The sequence below is a fragment of the Hippichthys cyanospilos genome, chromosome 2 (genome assembly GCF_059441005.1).
Source record: "Hippichthys cyanospilos isolate Australia breed blue-spotted pipefish chromosome 2, RoL_Hcya_1.0, whole genome shotgun sequence".
Lineage (NCBI taxonomy): Eukaryota > Metazoa > Chordata > Actinopteri > Syngnathiformes > Syngnathidae > Hippichthys > Hippichthys cyanospilos.
In genome coordinates, this window is record NC_142370.1 from 2,790,942 (window position 1) to 2,808,970 (window position 18,029).

An 18,029-nucleotide genomic window follows, 5' to 3' on the forward strand; every position below is an offset into this window, starting at 1 on the left:
ATGTTTTCGCTCTCAAACACACCTGAATCAAATGATTAGGATTATTCTCAAGCTCCAGCAGAGCTTGTTGATGAGCTAATGGTTTAAATCAGGTGTGTTAGGGAGAGAAAACTGGAAAACATGCAGGACACCGGCCCTCGAGGGCTGGAGTTGCCCACCCCTGCTTTAGAGGCTTTTTCGCCTTTGTGTTGCGCTTTGGAGAATTTCCGTTGTTACTTCACGCGTTGTGTGCTCTCTTTGTAATAAACCATTTCGTCCAACCCAAGCCCTTCTCTGAGTGTTCCAGGGTTCACTTCTCACTCGTCTGGGTAACGCACCGTGACACCTATGTTGGAATTATAAGTCCGCGGCACGGTCGACGCCTTAATTTTAGACTGCGGAGCGTTTTTTTTTCATTTTTTTTTTTTTAATCGCGCGAGGAGAGGGTAGGTGAGTAGAACGAGCTTGCTGTCCACGGTATGGAAGCTTACTACATTATTACTTACATACATTACATATACATATTTAGTATATATTGTTTTCATTAATTCACATTTGTTTCCTGTTTTGAATTGTATTAGCGCATTTGATTGACATGCGTGCAAGAGAAGTGCGAGGCGAGACTCTACAAGAAAAAAAGATTTGACCATGCGCTGTTTTAGCACGGCATTCCCAGCTTCACAGTGAATGGTACCCGTGTAGAGTCGCCTTCGGAGACCCAAGAGGTCCCTTTTTTAGGCTTAGACACAAACACAAACGACCGAGTCGATGATCCCCGTGCATACGTAGTTTGAATTCCCAAGGAATTTAGAAATGTGTGACGCTGCACCGCGCATCGCGACGGATCACAATCGTGAGCAGCGGGCGTGGGTATGCGTCATGGGTTGAGGTTGCTCGACTGAGCGGAGCATTGAGTCTGTGGTGGAATCGCCCTAGGGCGGAAGCCGACAGGAAGCCCTTCGATTTCTGTTTTATTTAAATGTCGATTTAATTACCTTTTATATCGATTTAAATCGTACTAAATGAGAATCGTGATTCCGATTAAAATCGATTTTTTTGGCACACCCTTAATATTTTCACGTTTATTTTTTATTTTTTTAACTAGACCACACATTAAATCCCAGATACTGTTTTAATACTGATTGATTTAATACTTAAGTATCTGGAAATTAATGTCCTTAATGTTCTTTATCGATCGTCCGACCTCTTAAAAACTGTGAAAATACGTCCCTGGAATAGAATGAGTTAATATATTTAAGAAAAAAAATTGTAATAACTTTCAAAATGGTCTAAATTTCTTCTACAATTGCTTGCTAACGAGGCGAGCCAGCAAAGCTAAAGTAGCATTTTATTTTATAATGCAGTTTTTGATGAAATGTGAAATTGACATGGTTTGTCAATGGTTTGGTTTGGAGCCATGGAATTTGCAATTTTTTTCTAAACCACAGTACTGAAAAGCCTACCTGAAAAGTAACAAATATACATGTCAAATATAATTGTTTGGTTAGTAAAAAGGGCACTTGGGTGAATTTAATAACGCTAATAGATTTTAAGTTTGAAGTCCCCCAAACAAATATTTGCAACGGGGTTCAAAAAGGGGTCCCTGACTCCAAAAGTTTGAAAACCCCTGTTCTAAGACAACCATAACAGTCCAGTCCAATCAATTCAAAGTCTTGAAAAGGTAATGACCTGGATGAATGAGAAGTCACAGGCATCTTACAATCAGTGTGTGTAGGGCTTTGTGGTTCTGCAATGGTACATAATGACATAGCAATTAAGGGCACTTTGAGCTCCGATATGGCTAACCTCAGCAATTTTAATAGGCCTGGCATATTCAACACAAACATGCTAATAAATATCATGGGTAAACAAAACAATGCAACATGCTAATACAATTGTGTTAAATGGAATAAAACACCAGTTATGACCACTAAAAAGCATGTGTAGAAGTTACAACAAAGTTAAAAATGCCAATTCAATTCTAATACTAAAACACAAGAATGAGAGCAAGTCAAGTCGATGTCCCTCAGGTGCAGTGGCGGCTGCTCATTCTGGAATCTGCAAAAACATAACTGAGTAAGCTACACTTAACATGATATTGAGAATTAAAGGAAACTGATGAACATTGCTGACAAACATGCAAATAAATATCTTAAATGTGTACAACACAATGTAAGCAAATTATGAACAACGCTAGACCATGCTTAGAAAGGTATTAATAATAGGTACAGTAGTTTTCTCTAGGTTTTTTTTTCAGCAGCAGGGACAGATAATGAGCACTAGTGTTGGGAGTCAACCGACCAAGACCTGATCAATACCATAGAGTATCAAGCTCGATCCAAGACCAAGACTTTATATTTGTCATTCTGTTGTGTTGCTTTTGAAAATGCTACGCAAGAAAACCTGGCTGTAATATAAAGTCGCTGATAGCTCAGAATATTAGTAATTCATCATGCATTACTGTGTAGAATAATATTGTATATATATTTTTTTACAGCATTTTTACAGGTTAAAGGTTTGTCTTGGAAGGAAAAAACCCTAATGCATCAAAGTGCTTGAAAAAAAAATGCCAATCCTTATTTTATCTCAATTACACTTCACATGGCAAAAGCAAATCTTTTTCCCCGGGGTCATCCACGTACCCCCCCATAGCGCAATGGCCCAGCCACGATGTGGCGCCGCGGAAGTGCAGGATGTGGAACCGCTTTCATTTATTAAAATGGCTGCGTAGTTATCCGCAGCAGGGATGCAACGCAGTATCCACAATTATAGTTTTTTCATCAGCTTTACATAAAGCTAAAATGAGAATATTCTGAGAATATTTGTTTGAAGCAGCTTGCACTGGCTGTTGGCTGTGTTTCAATTTTGAGACTGTTTACGTTAGGTTAATTGAAACGGATCGCGCAACCCACAGCTGATTACTTATGAAACTTTTTGAGGACACAGGTTTAAATAATGCAATGTCGCTGTGTGCATACAGACAGTGTGCTTAATGTGGGCGTGACAATTGCTCCAATTCCGGCAACTCAGTTGGAAAAATATTTTATTCTAGTATCATACTGTTGATGTCAGAGCAAGCTGTGCCCTTTGTTCAAGGGACTTAAGAAGCTTTCTGAAACTGTCTCCTCCTTCCCTACACAAATGACAGTGGTAGTCTTTCTGTCAGACTCGCTGGTGCCAATATGTCCGCCCCTCAGGATGACCAGAGTTTAAGAGGTCATAACCACTCAGGATGTCTCAGGAATATGCATGTTGGACTGAAATATGTCCTCTTAGCAGGTACAATAGCCTTAGCCTGCGATTAGCTGGCAACTAGTCCAGGGTGTTGTATTGCCCGCCAGCAAGCCAGCGACCCTAGTGAGGATAAGTGTCGAGAGATAATGGATAGATCAGGGGTGGTCAAGTTCGGTCCTCAAGAGCCACAATCAAGCCTGTTTTCAATGTATCTCTTCAACCAACACACCTGACTCAAATCAGCATCGTTATCAGGATTCTGCAAAGCATGCTGATGAGCTAAACATTTGAATCAGGTGTGTTAGTTGAAGGGACACAATAAACACGTTGGATTGTGGCTCTTGAGGACCAAACTTGGCCACCCCTGGGATAGATGAATGGATAATCTTAGCACAGATAATTCAAGAAAATTAGTAAAAGATCAAGTATTTTATCTCAAAATGCACCACATAATTATGACTTGATGCAATAAATCAAAGGTAGGATCTTAAAGAACATAAATAGTAACAACACAATTATCATGATAATGAACATTCAAAACAAACAACACTGGTTAATGTGGGTAATGGAGTAAGAACATTTGCTGTTCAGCAAATTAACATAAAATGTAACCAGTGCTTAACTACGTACGTAGATGTCTGTCATGACTCACCAGGGTAACGCTGCTGACATTAACATGCTGCCGTGTACGAATCCGCAGCTTGTTGACCGCAGATTCAGCTATTTTGGCTCTCTCTTCGGCATCGTCAAGCTCATGCTGCACCTTGCAGAAGCGCATCGAGGCATAATTCATTTGGTCCTCCTGGTGGACAGACACCCAATAAATAAAATAGTCAACTTTTTGGATTTGTTAAAAGATGGTGAGGAGTCCACTTACGGCACTCTCGGCTTGTTGCTTGTAACTTTTGACTTTGCTTTGAAGTTTCCCTATGACTTCCTGCATCCTCATCAGCCTTTCATGATCATTTTCTGACTGCATACACAAACAAACAGACACACGCTTTTGCAAACACACACACACAAAAATCAGGGTGTTATCTGTGTGGAGTGTATGCATGTGCATGTGGAGGTGTGTGCGTGAGTGAGTGCGAAGGCGAATGGATGTATCTGTGTGTGTGTGTAGGTGAGTGGATGTGTCCGTGTTTGTGTGCATGGAAACCTGGCAGGTGATCTCTTTCAGTTTCCTCTCGTAGCGCCGAACGCCTTTCTGGTACTCCTCACACTTCTTCTGCTCCATGTTCAGCTCTGCCTGAAGATCATGCACCTGGATGCATAAATGTAAGGGGCAAATTGTAATGCATGATAAGTACAGTAAGGTATACATTTCAAAAGTGTTGCAGATGCCTGCTTTAATATTGTGTGGAATGTAAGTTACTCAGGGAGGTGAGCAAAATACGAATTTCATTGTGTAGGGGAACTATGCACATGACAATAAAACTGAATAAAGCTGTTCCACTGTTCTATAGGCAGGACAAAAACCACACTGCTGCTCCTGATTCCGAGTTTCGGATGGAGCTTCCTCTCCAGCATCCATGAATGGACACTACCAGGGAGGCTGAGGAGTGTGCTCACATTGGGACACACCATCCGGTCTACCTTCTAAAAAAGGGGACCCACAACCCTGGTCTGCCAATCCGGAGGCGTTCTCCCTGATGTCCACGGGATTTTGCAGAGGCATGTCAACCAAGGCAACAGCCAGAGCCCGTAGGAACTCCAGGCAGATCTCATCCACATGATCTTTGTGGCCACCCCTGGGATAGAGGATGGATTGCCACCAAGGAGATTCTTGACCACCTCGGTGACTTCAGTCCCAGAAATAGGAAGCCAACCTTGGGGTTTTCCAGACTAAGATTCCTCAGAGTTAAACGTGTTGGTGGTGTTGAGGAGGTCTTCGAAGTATTCTGCCAACCGGCTCACACAGTCCCGATTTGAGGTCAGCAGCACCTCATCTCTACTGTACACAGTGTTAATGGTGTACTGCTTTCCTATCTCGAGATGCCGGTAGGTAGACGAGAATTTTATGGATCGCCACCAGAATTTCCTCGAAGTAGTAGGTATTCATTTTTCATGGTCTAACCGAACTCCTTCCACACCCATTGTTTTTGTCTCGGCGACCGCCAAAGCTGCATTTTGCTTGGCCAAACCTGTCAGCTGCCTTCAGAATCCCACAGGTCAAAAAGGCTTAATAGGACCCCTCCTTCAGCTTTACGGCATTCCTTACTGCTGGTGTCTACCATTGGGTTCGGAGATTGCCACCACAACAGACACCAACCACCTTACGTCTACAACTCTGATCAGTTGCCATCACAAAGGAGGTGCGAAACATGGTTCACTCTGACTCAATGTCATCCGACTGTACTGGGACGTGGAGGAAATTCTGCCAGAGGTGGGAGTTGAAACTTCTTCTCACTGAGATTCTGCCAGACATTACCAGCAGAGCCTCACGATACATTTGGGTTTGCCAGGTCTGACTGGTATCCTCCCGAACCATCGAAGCCAACACACCATCAGTTGATAGCTCCGCCCCTCTCTTCACCGATCATTGAACTGTGTTCTAAGGTGACCTGGTGCCAAGTGCACATATGGACATGGACATAAAAATGGAAAAAGAATGGACATGGTGTTTCTTATGGACAGTCCACGATGAGCACAGAATTCCAATTACAAAGCACCTGTAAAGTTCAGATCAAGTGGTCCATTCCTCCCAATTATGCCCCTCCAGGTCTCACTATTGCCCATGTGAGCATTGAAATCCCTCAGCAGAACAAGGGTGTCTGCAGAGAGTGCGCTCTCCTGCACACCCTCCATAGACACCAATGTGGGTGGGTACTCTGAGCTGTTGTTTGGTGTGTATGCGAAACCAACATCCAGGACCCATTTCCTCAACTGAAGTCAGAGGGAGGCTACGCTCTTGTCCACTGGGGTGAACCCGAATGTAGAGGTGCCAAGCCAGGGGGGTTGTGGTGGTGGTTTGTGTGTGTGTGGTGGGTGGGGGGAGGGGCAGCAATTTGTATGCCCAAACGTCCAGAGAAATACACAAACCCACAGAGTTCATCTTACCTTTTTTTTTCCATCCATCCATTTTCTTTAGCCACTTATCCTTAGCTCCGTAGGATCAGTAGCTCAGAACTCTGAACTGTTGATAGCCAATTGCAGGCACACGAAGAAGAACAACCATTCACGCACCCAATTACACCCCAGAAGAATTCAGTATGTCCAATTCACCTGCAATACATGTTTTTGAGGTGTAGACGCTGGATTACCCAGAGAGAACCCATGTGGATTCAGGGAGAACATCCCAGAACAGGCCAGAATGAGGTGGACTTGAACTCGGGTCCCTGAACTGTGAGGCGGACCTGCTAACGACTGCCCCACTGCGCCGCTATGTATCATCATGATGTAATTTAAAGAACATACTATTTTGATTGATTCACGATCGATATATTTTATGCCAGGCAGTATTTATCATCTCTGTTTTCAATTTATGCAGATCTAAATCACTGATCGAATCCTCATTTTCAGCATACCAGGCACTTGCATGCCTGTTTTCATGTACCATTACATACTAGAAAACTTCACTAAAAGTGCTAATCAAGTAATCAAATGTAAATATTAACACTAGGGTTCAGGATGAAAAGGAGACATTACCTTGTTAGTAAATGTATTTCTATGTTTTTTGGATGATAAATGGACTTTCACTTATATTGCGCTTTTCTACCTTTAGGTACTCAAAGCGCTTTACACTAACTTGTCTTTTACCTACTGATGACACAGCATCAGGAGCAAATGTGGTTCAGTGTCTTGCTCAAGGACACTTAGACATGGTCATGGGATCGAGCCCACGGCCTTTTCGGCTGGCAGACGACCACTTTACCAACGAGCCATGCCTCATGGCCTGTTTGAGCTAGTTAATTGACTTTTGTTGCTCTGTACTTGTGCAGGTATAATGATAATAAAGTGCATCTTGATGTTGTCGGACCTATCAGACCAACCCTCATTAGAAATGAATCTGACTTACTGTCGGCAATGCGGACCAAAGGATGACATACATTGTGAATACAGTGATCCCACGCTACTTCGCAACCTCGCCTATCGCGCCCTCAGTGTATCACCCATTTTTTTGGGGGGGAGAAAAAAAACTATATTGCGGACAGACGTTGCCAGATGGGCAAGTTATCTATAAATTACTTGTCACTGGCTTTCCTTGGAAGTCGAACTACTACACATATTTACTTTAATCTTAAATGATTAAACCTTATGCAGTAAATGTACTGGTATGCCCTCTCTTTACCGTGTCTTCCGTGTCTAGTCACGTGCATAAACGTTTAGCACTTCCTTGGGCGTCCGACTAGAGCGAGTAACAAGAAGCTTTCCGAACATGATTAAACCGCAGAGTTTACAATTTAAATTCCAATTTATTACAAAGGGCTCTTGCCTTGATCCAAAAGTTTGCTTTCGTCTCACCTGTGTCTCTCCTGTAACCGCCTGTGTGAGATCAGCTCAGCACACATGCACATGTTAAGAACGTGCTAGTAAGCACATTGATTGACAGCTTGGTCTCTGGGAGACGATCACGTGACTCGTAGGCATGCCCAGAGCAAACGCACACATCCGTCTGTGTGCCTATGGAGAAATGCACAGCTTTGGAAATCTGACTTTTACCTAGATTTCTTTTGTAATAAATTGAAATTTCAAGTGTATTGTTAAGATGTAAGGAGGCTTCACTTCAATTCGATGTCCGGGCAGCTGCTCGCGAGAGTTCAAAAGATGGAAAGTGGTAGCATCTGTTCAATTAGTGTATAAGGTTTAATCATTTAAATTTTAAGTAAATATGTGTACAGTGCAGTAATGTTTGTCTTAAATAATATGCATTGAAGGAAGACTTTTCACATTTACAAAAAAAAAAAAAATCTGTATCGCGGTTTTCACTTATCGCGGGAGGGTTCTGGTCCCAATTAACCACGAAAAACGAGGGATCAGGGAATGAACAGCCCGTAACGGGTAGTTTGGTACCAAGTACTCTTGAAGCATCATCCAGAAAACTCCCTGAGGGACATGTTGGAACAACTTCTCTAATGCACCCTCAAGGAGCTTGCCAAATGTGTATGTATGTTTGTAGAGCCAGTGACAACTAGTTGAGAACACTGTTATCGTTGCGTATAGGAAAGCAGGGGTCACCAACATGAGAAGCCTGCAGAACTGTTCTGCAAATATTTTTCAAGCGCTAGAAGTTTGTGATTTTTTTTTAGGAATTTTATGAACAGTTATTCATATGATATATATATATATATATATATATATATATATATATATATATATATATATATATATATATATATATATATATATATATATATATATACATTACATATTACACACGATTGACATATTTCCTATAACTATTTCTTAATTATTGTGAGAAATCAATAACATGATCAAGATTTTTACATAAAACGTTATCCCTTCATTTTACTCAGTACCAAAAAAGAAGCTCTCGGTTTCAAAAAGGCTGGTGACCCATGTAGTAAAGAGAGCCTCTCAAAGAACTAACCACTCTTTGCATCAACCATTCAAGAGTTAATCTTCACAGTATCACAAATTGTTTAAAAGGAACGAATGAAGGTGCTTTGTTTTTCTGTGAATCAAGTCAGCAAAGCTCAAGATTGAATTTCACATTTAAATATGATCAGAGATGGGAAAACCAGATCCAGAAAGTAAAAACCTTGCCACATTTTGGGTTTATCCACAAGTACTACTATTGAATCTGCAGTCAAATGAGCTCATTAACCTGCCAGTTAAGTGCAAGCACCTCTGGCTAAAGTCATACTGTGGCAGGTTTTTACTCTCTGGATCTGGAATTCCCATCCCCGAATACGATAATGGAACTTTCTCTTGGTGCAGTTATGTTTCATCAAATACAATTTCAAAATATTTACTGTGCAATTACTTGTGCTTCGAAAAAAAGTATGTGTTTTGAAATGTTGTTTTGTATATTGAAGGGTGTAAGCTAATTGGTCTTTTGTGGGTGTCTCGAAAAATCCCAACATACAGTACTTCATAAATATTATTTTTTTAAGGAAATAAGAGCCTGTTTATGAGTTTCCAGAAACACGGTTTCTATACTCTATGCATTTTTGCCTGTAATATCTAGGCCAAAGGTGACATTGTCCATCTGTGTCTGTGTTAATCTAGGACTGGGTTGTAGTGCATCAGGTGTGAGGTGTAGAGTGTAACACTGTTGAACTGACTTGTGTTTCTAGCTTGTGAATTTCCTTCTTGTCGCCTTTCAGTGCCATCTGCTCTGTCTCGTCCAGCTTCACTTGTAGCTCTGAATGTCCATACATCATGAATGCACACACACACACACACACACACACACACACACACACACACACACACACACACACACACACACACACACACACACACACACACACTTCGTTTAGCAAAAATCCCATTTCCCCAGCTCTTAACATTGCACTAAAAGCGCAGAGCGGCAACAACCTTTGATGGTGTTCTCCATTTTCTTCTTCATCCTTTCAAGCATGCCGCTACTGTCCTGCTCCTTCTTCAGCTCCTCCGCCATTGTGGCTGCCTGCAGGTGTTGCCGTGTAATGTTGAAGTGCAAAGATTGGAGGTGAGCGAGTGTAGGCAAGCACTCACATCATTTATGGCCTTTCTGGCTTTCTCCTCCATGCTGCGACTCCCTTCCAATGCCTCGTCCACTTCATTTGACAGATTATAGACATCCGCCTCTAGCTTTCTTTTGTGGTTCACCAGACCTGCATTCTTACCAACACCACAAATAATACATTTATCAAAACTAATCTTAATCTATTACACAGTCAGGCAGAAGTGAAGGATCAATCCTGAATCAATCAAATGATAAACAACCATCCAGAGATCAATCATTTCATTCATCATTCAAATGATCAATCACTTCTTCAAATGATCAAAAGTTCAGATCAACTAAGTGGTTGATCAATCAAAAAGGATACATTAATTAAATACTGAATCTACCAATCAAAGGATCAGTCAATACAGGGATCATCTAAAGGATCAATCTCTCAGTAGCTAATGAAGCAATCAAATGATTGAAATATAAACAGTATTCTGGAAATATGTTACTCAAACGGTAAATTGATCAAATCAATCAACACATCCACAGACAAACAATCCATAAATTAAAAAAACTCAACTAATAACGATTAAAGGTACAGTAGGTACCTGCGTGGTGAGCAGGTTGGCTCTTTCCACTACCTCCACAAGCTCATGTTTGGCTAACTTGTGGGTATGGTCGGCTTGCTGCAAGGCCCCCCGTAACTCCTGTCCATCAGCCTCCAACAGTACACAGCGACGCTCCAGCAGTAACACCTTTTCTTGCAGCTGATTGGCCAGCTGTGCCTTGTCATCCAGCTCCAGCTGCTGACCTTTTATCTACAGTACCAATGGTATTAGCGTCTGTCACCCATACTGACTGCGGCAAATCTTCACAAGGCTTGCGTGCGGGTGGCCATGTTGTGGCGTACTTGAGTGTGCAGCAAAGTGATTGACTTTTGGCTCTCGGCTGCCCGTCTGTTGGCATGAGAAAGTTGAATGTCCATCTCGTTCAGGTCCGACTCCAACTTCTTGCTTAAGCGCACTGCTTCGTTGCGAGCGCGAATCTCCGCATCCAGCCTGACCTGCATGGCCTCCTGCGAGCATTGGTGACTCCGCCTGTTGATGACACACTGACTCAGGCACCCAGGCCTGCTAGCTAAACTTACTGAACTGGTAAACAAACATATCATTTTAGGCATTGTATTCATTGAGCTAATCCAAATGTAAATGGAACTGTGAGCAGCTTTGAAGGGCCCCGCTCGAGCTACATTGCTATATTGCAGCACCAAGTGCCACTATATACCATCATTTTTATCGGGGACCACATTGTTGTTTTAGTTTCTGTCAGAGGATTGAAATAAATTTTAAGTATGTTTGTCACATGCTTACCTCGTTTTGAAATCAGAAGCCGGTAATGACCGTTCAAAAGACAGATCAGGAACTTTTTTTTTTTTTTTTTAACTTGCCTGTTAGGTATTCATATCCATCCCCTGGGCCTTGAGTTTCACATCTGTGGCTTAGAGGCGCTGGCCTGTTGGTGTACAGGCATTTTTTTTTTCCTGAATGCTACAATAAAAACTCTTGACACGTGGACTTTCTTGTTTTTGCCAAGCATGATGCAAATTATGTACAATTCCATACATTTTCACAAATATTTGGACGCAAATTTAGACTCATCTGTCATCTCTTGAAAGTTTATTTATCACAAAACACAATTATGAGTGTTTCCTTGCCCATTTAGAGGTTTGGATCATATGATGTCAACAATCAGAGTCATTTGGGAGGCTGTGAAACGCAACTTTTTGGAACATGAAGATCCTCCATTTTTTGTCATTTATACACATGTACAAAATATGACCTTGATTGAACACTTTTGGTGGCGACCACTGGAATCGAGGGCTGCTGAAGTGCCCAATTAGGGTTACAGCATTGGTGTCTTTCTCAATAATATCCCATCCAGCGTCTTGAAAACCTACAGTATCCAACTCATGCCCATTAGGTAGGGGGCTGTACAAATAAAATAACTTGACATAACTTTACGCTTGCATTCACTGCAGGTTTTATGTCTGATTTAGTCTTGATTGGTAACAGACAAAACCCATTGGACAGAATTGCTCATCCACAAAATCTGTAGCTGTGTGTGCACATGTGTCAAACTCAAGGCCCTGCGGCCAGATCCGACCCACCACATCATTTTATGTGGCCGGCGAAATTGACTTCAAGTTTCTGGCTAAAATGCCAAACTTGCAAATTGTTTTCCCAATCTTTCTTTTGAACATTTTTTTTTTTTTTACCAGCCTCTGATTTAAAAATTAGCTAAGAGTGAGACAAAAACACTTAAAATGTATTTGATTCACAGTAATTCCGGCCCTCTGACGGAAATCAGAAGTACAATGTGGCTCACGCTAAAAATGAATTTGACACCCCTGCAGTAGATTGTCTGTGCGTAAATATGGCTTGAAAGCAAAATGGCTTCTCCATTCACTGTGATTGAAGAAAAAACAAACATTTCAACGTTTTCTGAAAAAAAAAAACTTCTTAGAAGTTTTTACATTTATTTGTAGATTTTTTTTGTGACTTCAAAAAACAAATGTCAAATTAAGTTCATTTATATTGACGAAAAAAAAAAAATTTCAAAGTTTTCTGAAAAGAAAACATCTTGGAAGTTTTTTTTTATTTGTTGATATTTTGGACTTCAAAATCGAATTTCAAGTCCTTCTCAAAGAGTCTCAAAGGGCTTCACCAGCAAAAACAAAATACAAAAACCCCTGAATGAAATCTCAACAGTATGCCCTGAACAAAGCTCGTAGAAAGGCAAAAAAAGGTAAAGAAAGCTACAGCAAAGCATTTCTGGAGAAGTCAATTTCAAACAAATTAACGGGTCTGAAGATGACTCGTGGAAGAGTAATGAGCATGTGTGAAGAGACGACAATGAGGGAAGAAGGCATGTTCGAGACATTACAGACAAGAACACAAGTGTCATTGAAAGTTGAATGGAATGCTAAATTTTCTCTTTTAGAAGGAAATAGGTGGCTTGGTGAAAGAGTGGTTGCCAAGTCCACCTCACAGTTAAGGGAATTGAGCTCAATTTGTGTGGAGAGTACATGTTCTGCCCAAGCCCGCGTGGGTTTTCTCCAGGCACTCCAGCATCCTCCCTCATTCCAAAAACATGCATGGTAGATGTATTGGATATTCTAAATTTGCTTAGGTGTGACTGGATGCGTGAATGGTTCGTCACTGTGCCCTATGATTGGCTGGCAACCAGTCCAGAGCATCCCCTGCCTACTGCCCAAAGTCAGATGGGTTAGGCACCAGCAAGCCTGTGACACTAGTAAGGATAATTGGCTAAAAAAATGTCTGAGATGAGCTCTGTGTGTTTTTGTCCTCGCTTCTCTATTTTCTGGTTAATTGTTACCTGATTCTGTATTGTTTGATTTATCACTGATCCTTAAAAAAATTGCAGAGTTTATCTTCTTTCGGGCCTAAAGAGAGCCCTTCTTCAGAAGGCCCACCAAAAAGCACTTTTTTTAAAAGGCCTACCTTCCACAATCTAGAGGGGGAAATTAATAAATGATCTTTTACAGTGACATGACCAAACAATGTTTTGTGAAAACACAGTTTACTAAACACCATACAAATTAAAATACCTATACACAGGGCTGTGTCACTTGGCACAAATTTGTCCAAATGAAGTGAGGGACAGAGTCTTAATCAGCTTACTTAACAGGGGACTTTTCACTATAGCAATCTTATGTCTCAGGCATACACATAAAAAAATGTGTTGTGCAATCTACAATCTGACTAAAGTTAAAAACAAAACGATCCAACATTTAGAAAAAAAAAAAGGAATTGCCAAATCTACAATCAGTATCCATGTTCATACTTACATCTATTTCTTGCATAATGTCTTTCACTTTGCTTCATCTATCTTTCATCTTTATTACTTTTATCCTGTCTTTAAGTGTTGGCTTGTTTTAACCTCCGCTTGGCTGCATGCGTCAAAATGACATTATTTTGGCAACCACGAGTCCACGCGGACCAGATTTTCCGCAACGTGTATCTTCTAGAATTTCTTTACGAGCGGACAGCATGGCAGATTAACTATTGCTTATGGAAGTCTGAAAAGGAATACCGTGTTCTAAAAACCGTAAACAACTCCTGGCAAGCACCACTTTGGGGAGAGATGAGGAGTCTGTCTTAAAACACTTGGAAGAATTTAGATCTTTGAATTTACAGTGGAAAAAAACGGCTGGCGTGAGGCAATCATATTTCTATACTGAGCAATATAGTCTAGGCTAGGGGTGGGCAACTCCAGCCCTCGAGGGCCGGTGTCCTGCATGTTTTCCAGTTTTCTCTCCCTAACACACCTGATTTAAACCATTAGCTCATCAACAAGCTCTGCTGGAGCTTGAGAATAATCCTAATCATTTGAATCAGGTGTGTTTGATAGAGAAAACAGGAAAACATGCAGGACACCGGCCCCCGAGGCCTGGAATTGCCCACCCCTGGTCTAGGCAGTTTAGTGTTAAAAAATGACTTTTGAAAAAACAAAGTCATTTTTAAGATGTGATAACAAATTACATCTTTTTTTTTTAATTAAATAAACCTATCATAGTGGAAATGATTTGAAACTGACTTTACCTGAGTTTGTCAATCTCTTCCTCTTTTTCTGCAATTTGGCGCTCAATCTCCTTCCTGGTCTGGTGAAGTTCCGTCTGGACTCTCAGGGTTTTGCTCTCCTCATTCTCAAGTGATCCCTGAAGGAGGCAAGGAGCCTCATGTAAAGATGAACTTTGAACCTTGGTGGCTGCAAAGAAGTCACTGACCTCTGCCACTTCCAAGGCAGTTTTAATATCACTCTTCTCTGCACTCAGGATATTCTTCATCCTCTCAAGCTCATGAATGGTCTTCCCACCATGACTGATCTGCTCTGTCAGGTCCTGAATTTCTTCTACAAACATTTGGAGCTAATGTTAGATGTGCCACTTCTGGAAACATCTTATTTGTTGGCAATCAGGACGGCACCTTGGAGGTTCTTGCGTTCACATTTGACTGTCTCCAGATGATCCAGAGCTTCTTCATAAATGTTTTTCAATGTAAAAAGTTCCGTGCTGAGATTGTGTGACTCTCTCTTGGAGACTTCCAGCTCTGACTGACATTCCTCCAACTTCTTCTTCCACTCATTCAACATCTGTAAGAAGACAACCAACACAGTTCCGCCACACCAGAAAATACACTGGCTAAGTAATATTTAGCCAAGCTTCCCTGATGTTGACTCGAGCATTATTGTGACCTTGTCCAGATGGCGCTGCTTCTTGTCAAGACTCAGAGCAGAAGTGTTGGATCGTTCCAGCTCAACCACCAAGTCCTCTATCTCCATCTGCAGACGCTGTTTGGTTTTCTCCAGGGAGGAGTTTTTTGCCTGTGATGCCTCAGCAGCTTCTACTGCTGCCTGAAATTTGATAACCAGCTTCTTCCTGCAAACAAATGCTTTGGCTTTTCTTTCAGGAAACAGCTCTTTAATTAAAAACTCTTTTACATGCTGTTTATTATGTAAGGAAGTTGTTACAACATACACTCAAGCTACTGCCCCTGTATGAACCTAAGGCTTTTTCAGGACTAATAAGGCACAAGAATGTTCCATCCATCCTTGGGGGTGGTGTTTTTTTTTTTTAATGGAAAATTTATAACAAGCCCAGAAGTCCAAAAAACAAAACACAAATCGGTTTCAGAGGGGGGTTCTTCTTTCCACTCATGCATCTCCAGGTGCATGAGTTTGCCTGTCATTGCCCACATGAGCATTGAAGTCCTGCCGCATAATGAGGGGCCCCCAGAGGGAGCATTCCAATGCACACCCTCCAAGGGCTCCACAAAGGGTGGGTACTCTGAGCTGTCAAGACCCGTCCCCCAACCTAAAAGTGGAGGGAAGCTACCGTCTTGTTAGCCAGGAAGAACCCTCATGTATAGGTGCAGAGCCGGTGGGCAATAAACATGCCCAGTCATGCTCTACGCCTCTCACCATGGCCAACTCCAGAGTGGAGGAAAGTCCAACCTGTTTTGGTCCTGGAAAGAATATTATCACGCACTATTAGAGCGGAACACAAGTAATACAGAGGAAACATGCAAAAGCTTCTAAATCTAATGATTAATAAATAATAAATGAGAACATTTATAACATATACAATTAAAGCATTCAATAAATATTTTCTTCAGTTAGTTAGCAACCTAGCGAATGAAATATCTATGAAGTAGGGCTGCACGACTGTGGCCAAAATAACAATAACTATTATTTTGGTCAGTATTGCAATCACAATTATTAATCATGATTATTCATCATGTTTGGTCAAACATGTCTATTTATTGCTCTTTATCTAAACGAGCAGGATAGAAACAAGGCTTCAAGGCTTGCTACTTACAAATAGACTAAAATAAATAAAGGAAATAATTATAATAAAAAAGGAGATAATTATGGCAAAAAACACACAGGGCAACACAGCTAACTTACTTGCTGAGTGCAACCCAATGAAACAAAGGAAGTCTACTCACAATCAAGCACATTATTAACCTTTAAGCAATTTTTTTATCAACTAGAAAATGTGCAATTCCTGAAGAACTTGCGTGTGAAGGCGTAAGCACTGAATGTGACAATAGGAGTGTTAATTGTATTGATGTTGCCAGGAGGACGATTGAGAATGTGGAACCCTATGAGAGGCAAGGGAGAGGCGTTGAATGGTAGCATGACGTTGAATATTTGAATGGGTTGAATCTGTGAAGAAATGTGAATGTTACAAAGTTGGAACGGTTTGAATAGGCCAAATAAGGTGGAAGATACAAGGGAAAAACTGAAAAAGTGGAAATTGTGTGGGTATTCAAATCGGTAAAACAAATTAATCGGTGAAAGGAAGTGTAAACACTCTTTCTACTACTAACTGTAGCAGTGTTTATTGTGGCATTTACCGTAATGCCCCTAAATTACACATACGTCCTTGTGAGTATGTGTAATTTTTGCATGTGCCGGTGGGAGCTTTAGGGGCATATGGTAAATGCAGCAAAATCACTCCTCCTACTGTCCATAGCTAAATCTTACACAAACTCACGAGAAAATCATCAAAGCTCATAATTGAAGCATACTAAGTCATTTCGATAGTACGCTAAAATTGTGAATATAGACACTTATATGTATTCATTTAAAGGCTTATCCAGGGCTTTGAAATATTTTTCAGCTCAAGACAGTTTTTTTTTTTTTTTTTTTTTTTGGGGGGGGGGGGGGGGGGGGGGGTCAATATGGCTCTTTCATTTTGGGTTTGCCCCATTAGGTTTAGTAAGATGTCAAGGCCGTTTTACTTTGCGTCTTCCAGCTCTTCAATCCTCAGCACGGCATCCATCTCATACTTGGTCCTCCACTGCACCACCTGGCTGTTGGCATTGGACAATGCTCGCTGCAGCTCCAGCTTGGACTCTTGCTCTTCCTCCAGTTGCTCCCTAAGCAGACTGCAGTCATGGCGTGATGCCTGAGCCGCCTGCACCAGCATCACCCTGGCCTGAAAGACAGACACTCAATTTCACACCCTGAGACCCATCAAAAACTATTTTTGTCTGCTGTTTCAATCATTTGTTCCTCAAACAAGCACAAAAAAAAAGAAAAAATACTTTGCTCTCCTCCTCGAGCTGCCTTTTCAAGTCTTCCACGTTATGACTGAGATCGGCTTTGGATCGCTGTAGTTGACTACTCAGCACCTCATGTTCCTCAAGGCGACGACTGTATTCGGCTGTCAGGCAACAGGAAATACTGTCAAAACGTCTTGAATATGCTGAGCAAAATCTAGATATCATAAATCTGATAATATGACGAGGCCCATAGGAGAAAAAATTGTAATATTTGTGACATTTTTCCACTCTTTAAAGTAGGAATTTTACACATTTTAACCGAAAAACATCAAGGTTTGAATTTTTTTTTTTTTAATCATAATAACTTATACTAACAGACAGTATATTTCTTCTGCTCATACTCAGCGGTGGGCCAGCAAGGCCTTCTCTGCAGGCTGAACATAACCTGACATTATTATCACAATTATAATAACAGTAAATTTCATTTTTATATATATATATATATATATATATATATATATATATATATATATATATATATATATATATATATATATATACAGAGACGAACAACCAATCACGCACCCAATCAAACCTAAGGACAATTT

At 41.0% G+C, this 18,029-nt stretch overlaps 1 protein-coding gene across 1 annotated transcript in view; it reads right to left on the reverse strand.

Annotated features, from left to right (window-relative positions):
• Positions 1–1,775: 1,775 nt before the first annotated feature.
• The window catches only part of LOC148426872 (myosin-7B-like), a 94,536-nt gene continuing 78,282 nt past the window's right edge, over positions 1,776–18,029 (reverse strand). Inside the window, exons 33-47 of the mRNA XM_088409000.1 lie at positions 17,464–17,582; positions 17,158–17,354; positions 15,107–15,290; positions 14,839–15,004; positions 14,640–14,764; positions 14,455–14,570; positions 10,743–10,929; positions 10,441–10,650; positions 9,877–10,002; positions 9,718–9,808; positions 9,462–9,541; positions 4,373–4,477; positions 4,091–4,186; positions 3,866–4,015; positions 1,776–2,037 (exon numbers count right to left, since the gene is read on the reverse strand). Of these exons, the coding sequence (XP_088265126.1) occupies positions 2,026–2,037; positions 3,866–4,015; positions 4,091–4,186; positions 4,373–4,477; positions 9,462–9,541; positions 9,718–9,808; positions 9,877–10,002; positions 10,441–10,650; positions 10,743–10,929; positions 14,455–14,570; positions 14,640–14,764; positions 14,839–15,004; positions 15,107–15,290; positions 17,158–17,354; positions 17,464–17,582 (1,964 nt within the window). The 3' untranslated portion in view covers positions 1,776–2,025. The remainder of the gene's footprint in view (positions 2,038–3,865; positions 4,016–4,090; positions 4,187–4,372; positions 4,478–9,461; positions 9,542–9,717; positions 9,809–9,876; positions 10,003–10,440; positions 10,651–10,742; positions 10,930–14,454; positions 14,571–14,639; positions 14,765–14,838; positions 15,005–15,106; positions 15,291–17,157; positions 17,355–17,463; positions 17,583–18,029) is intronic.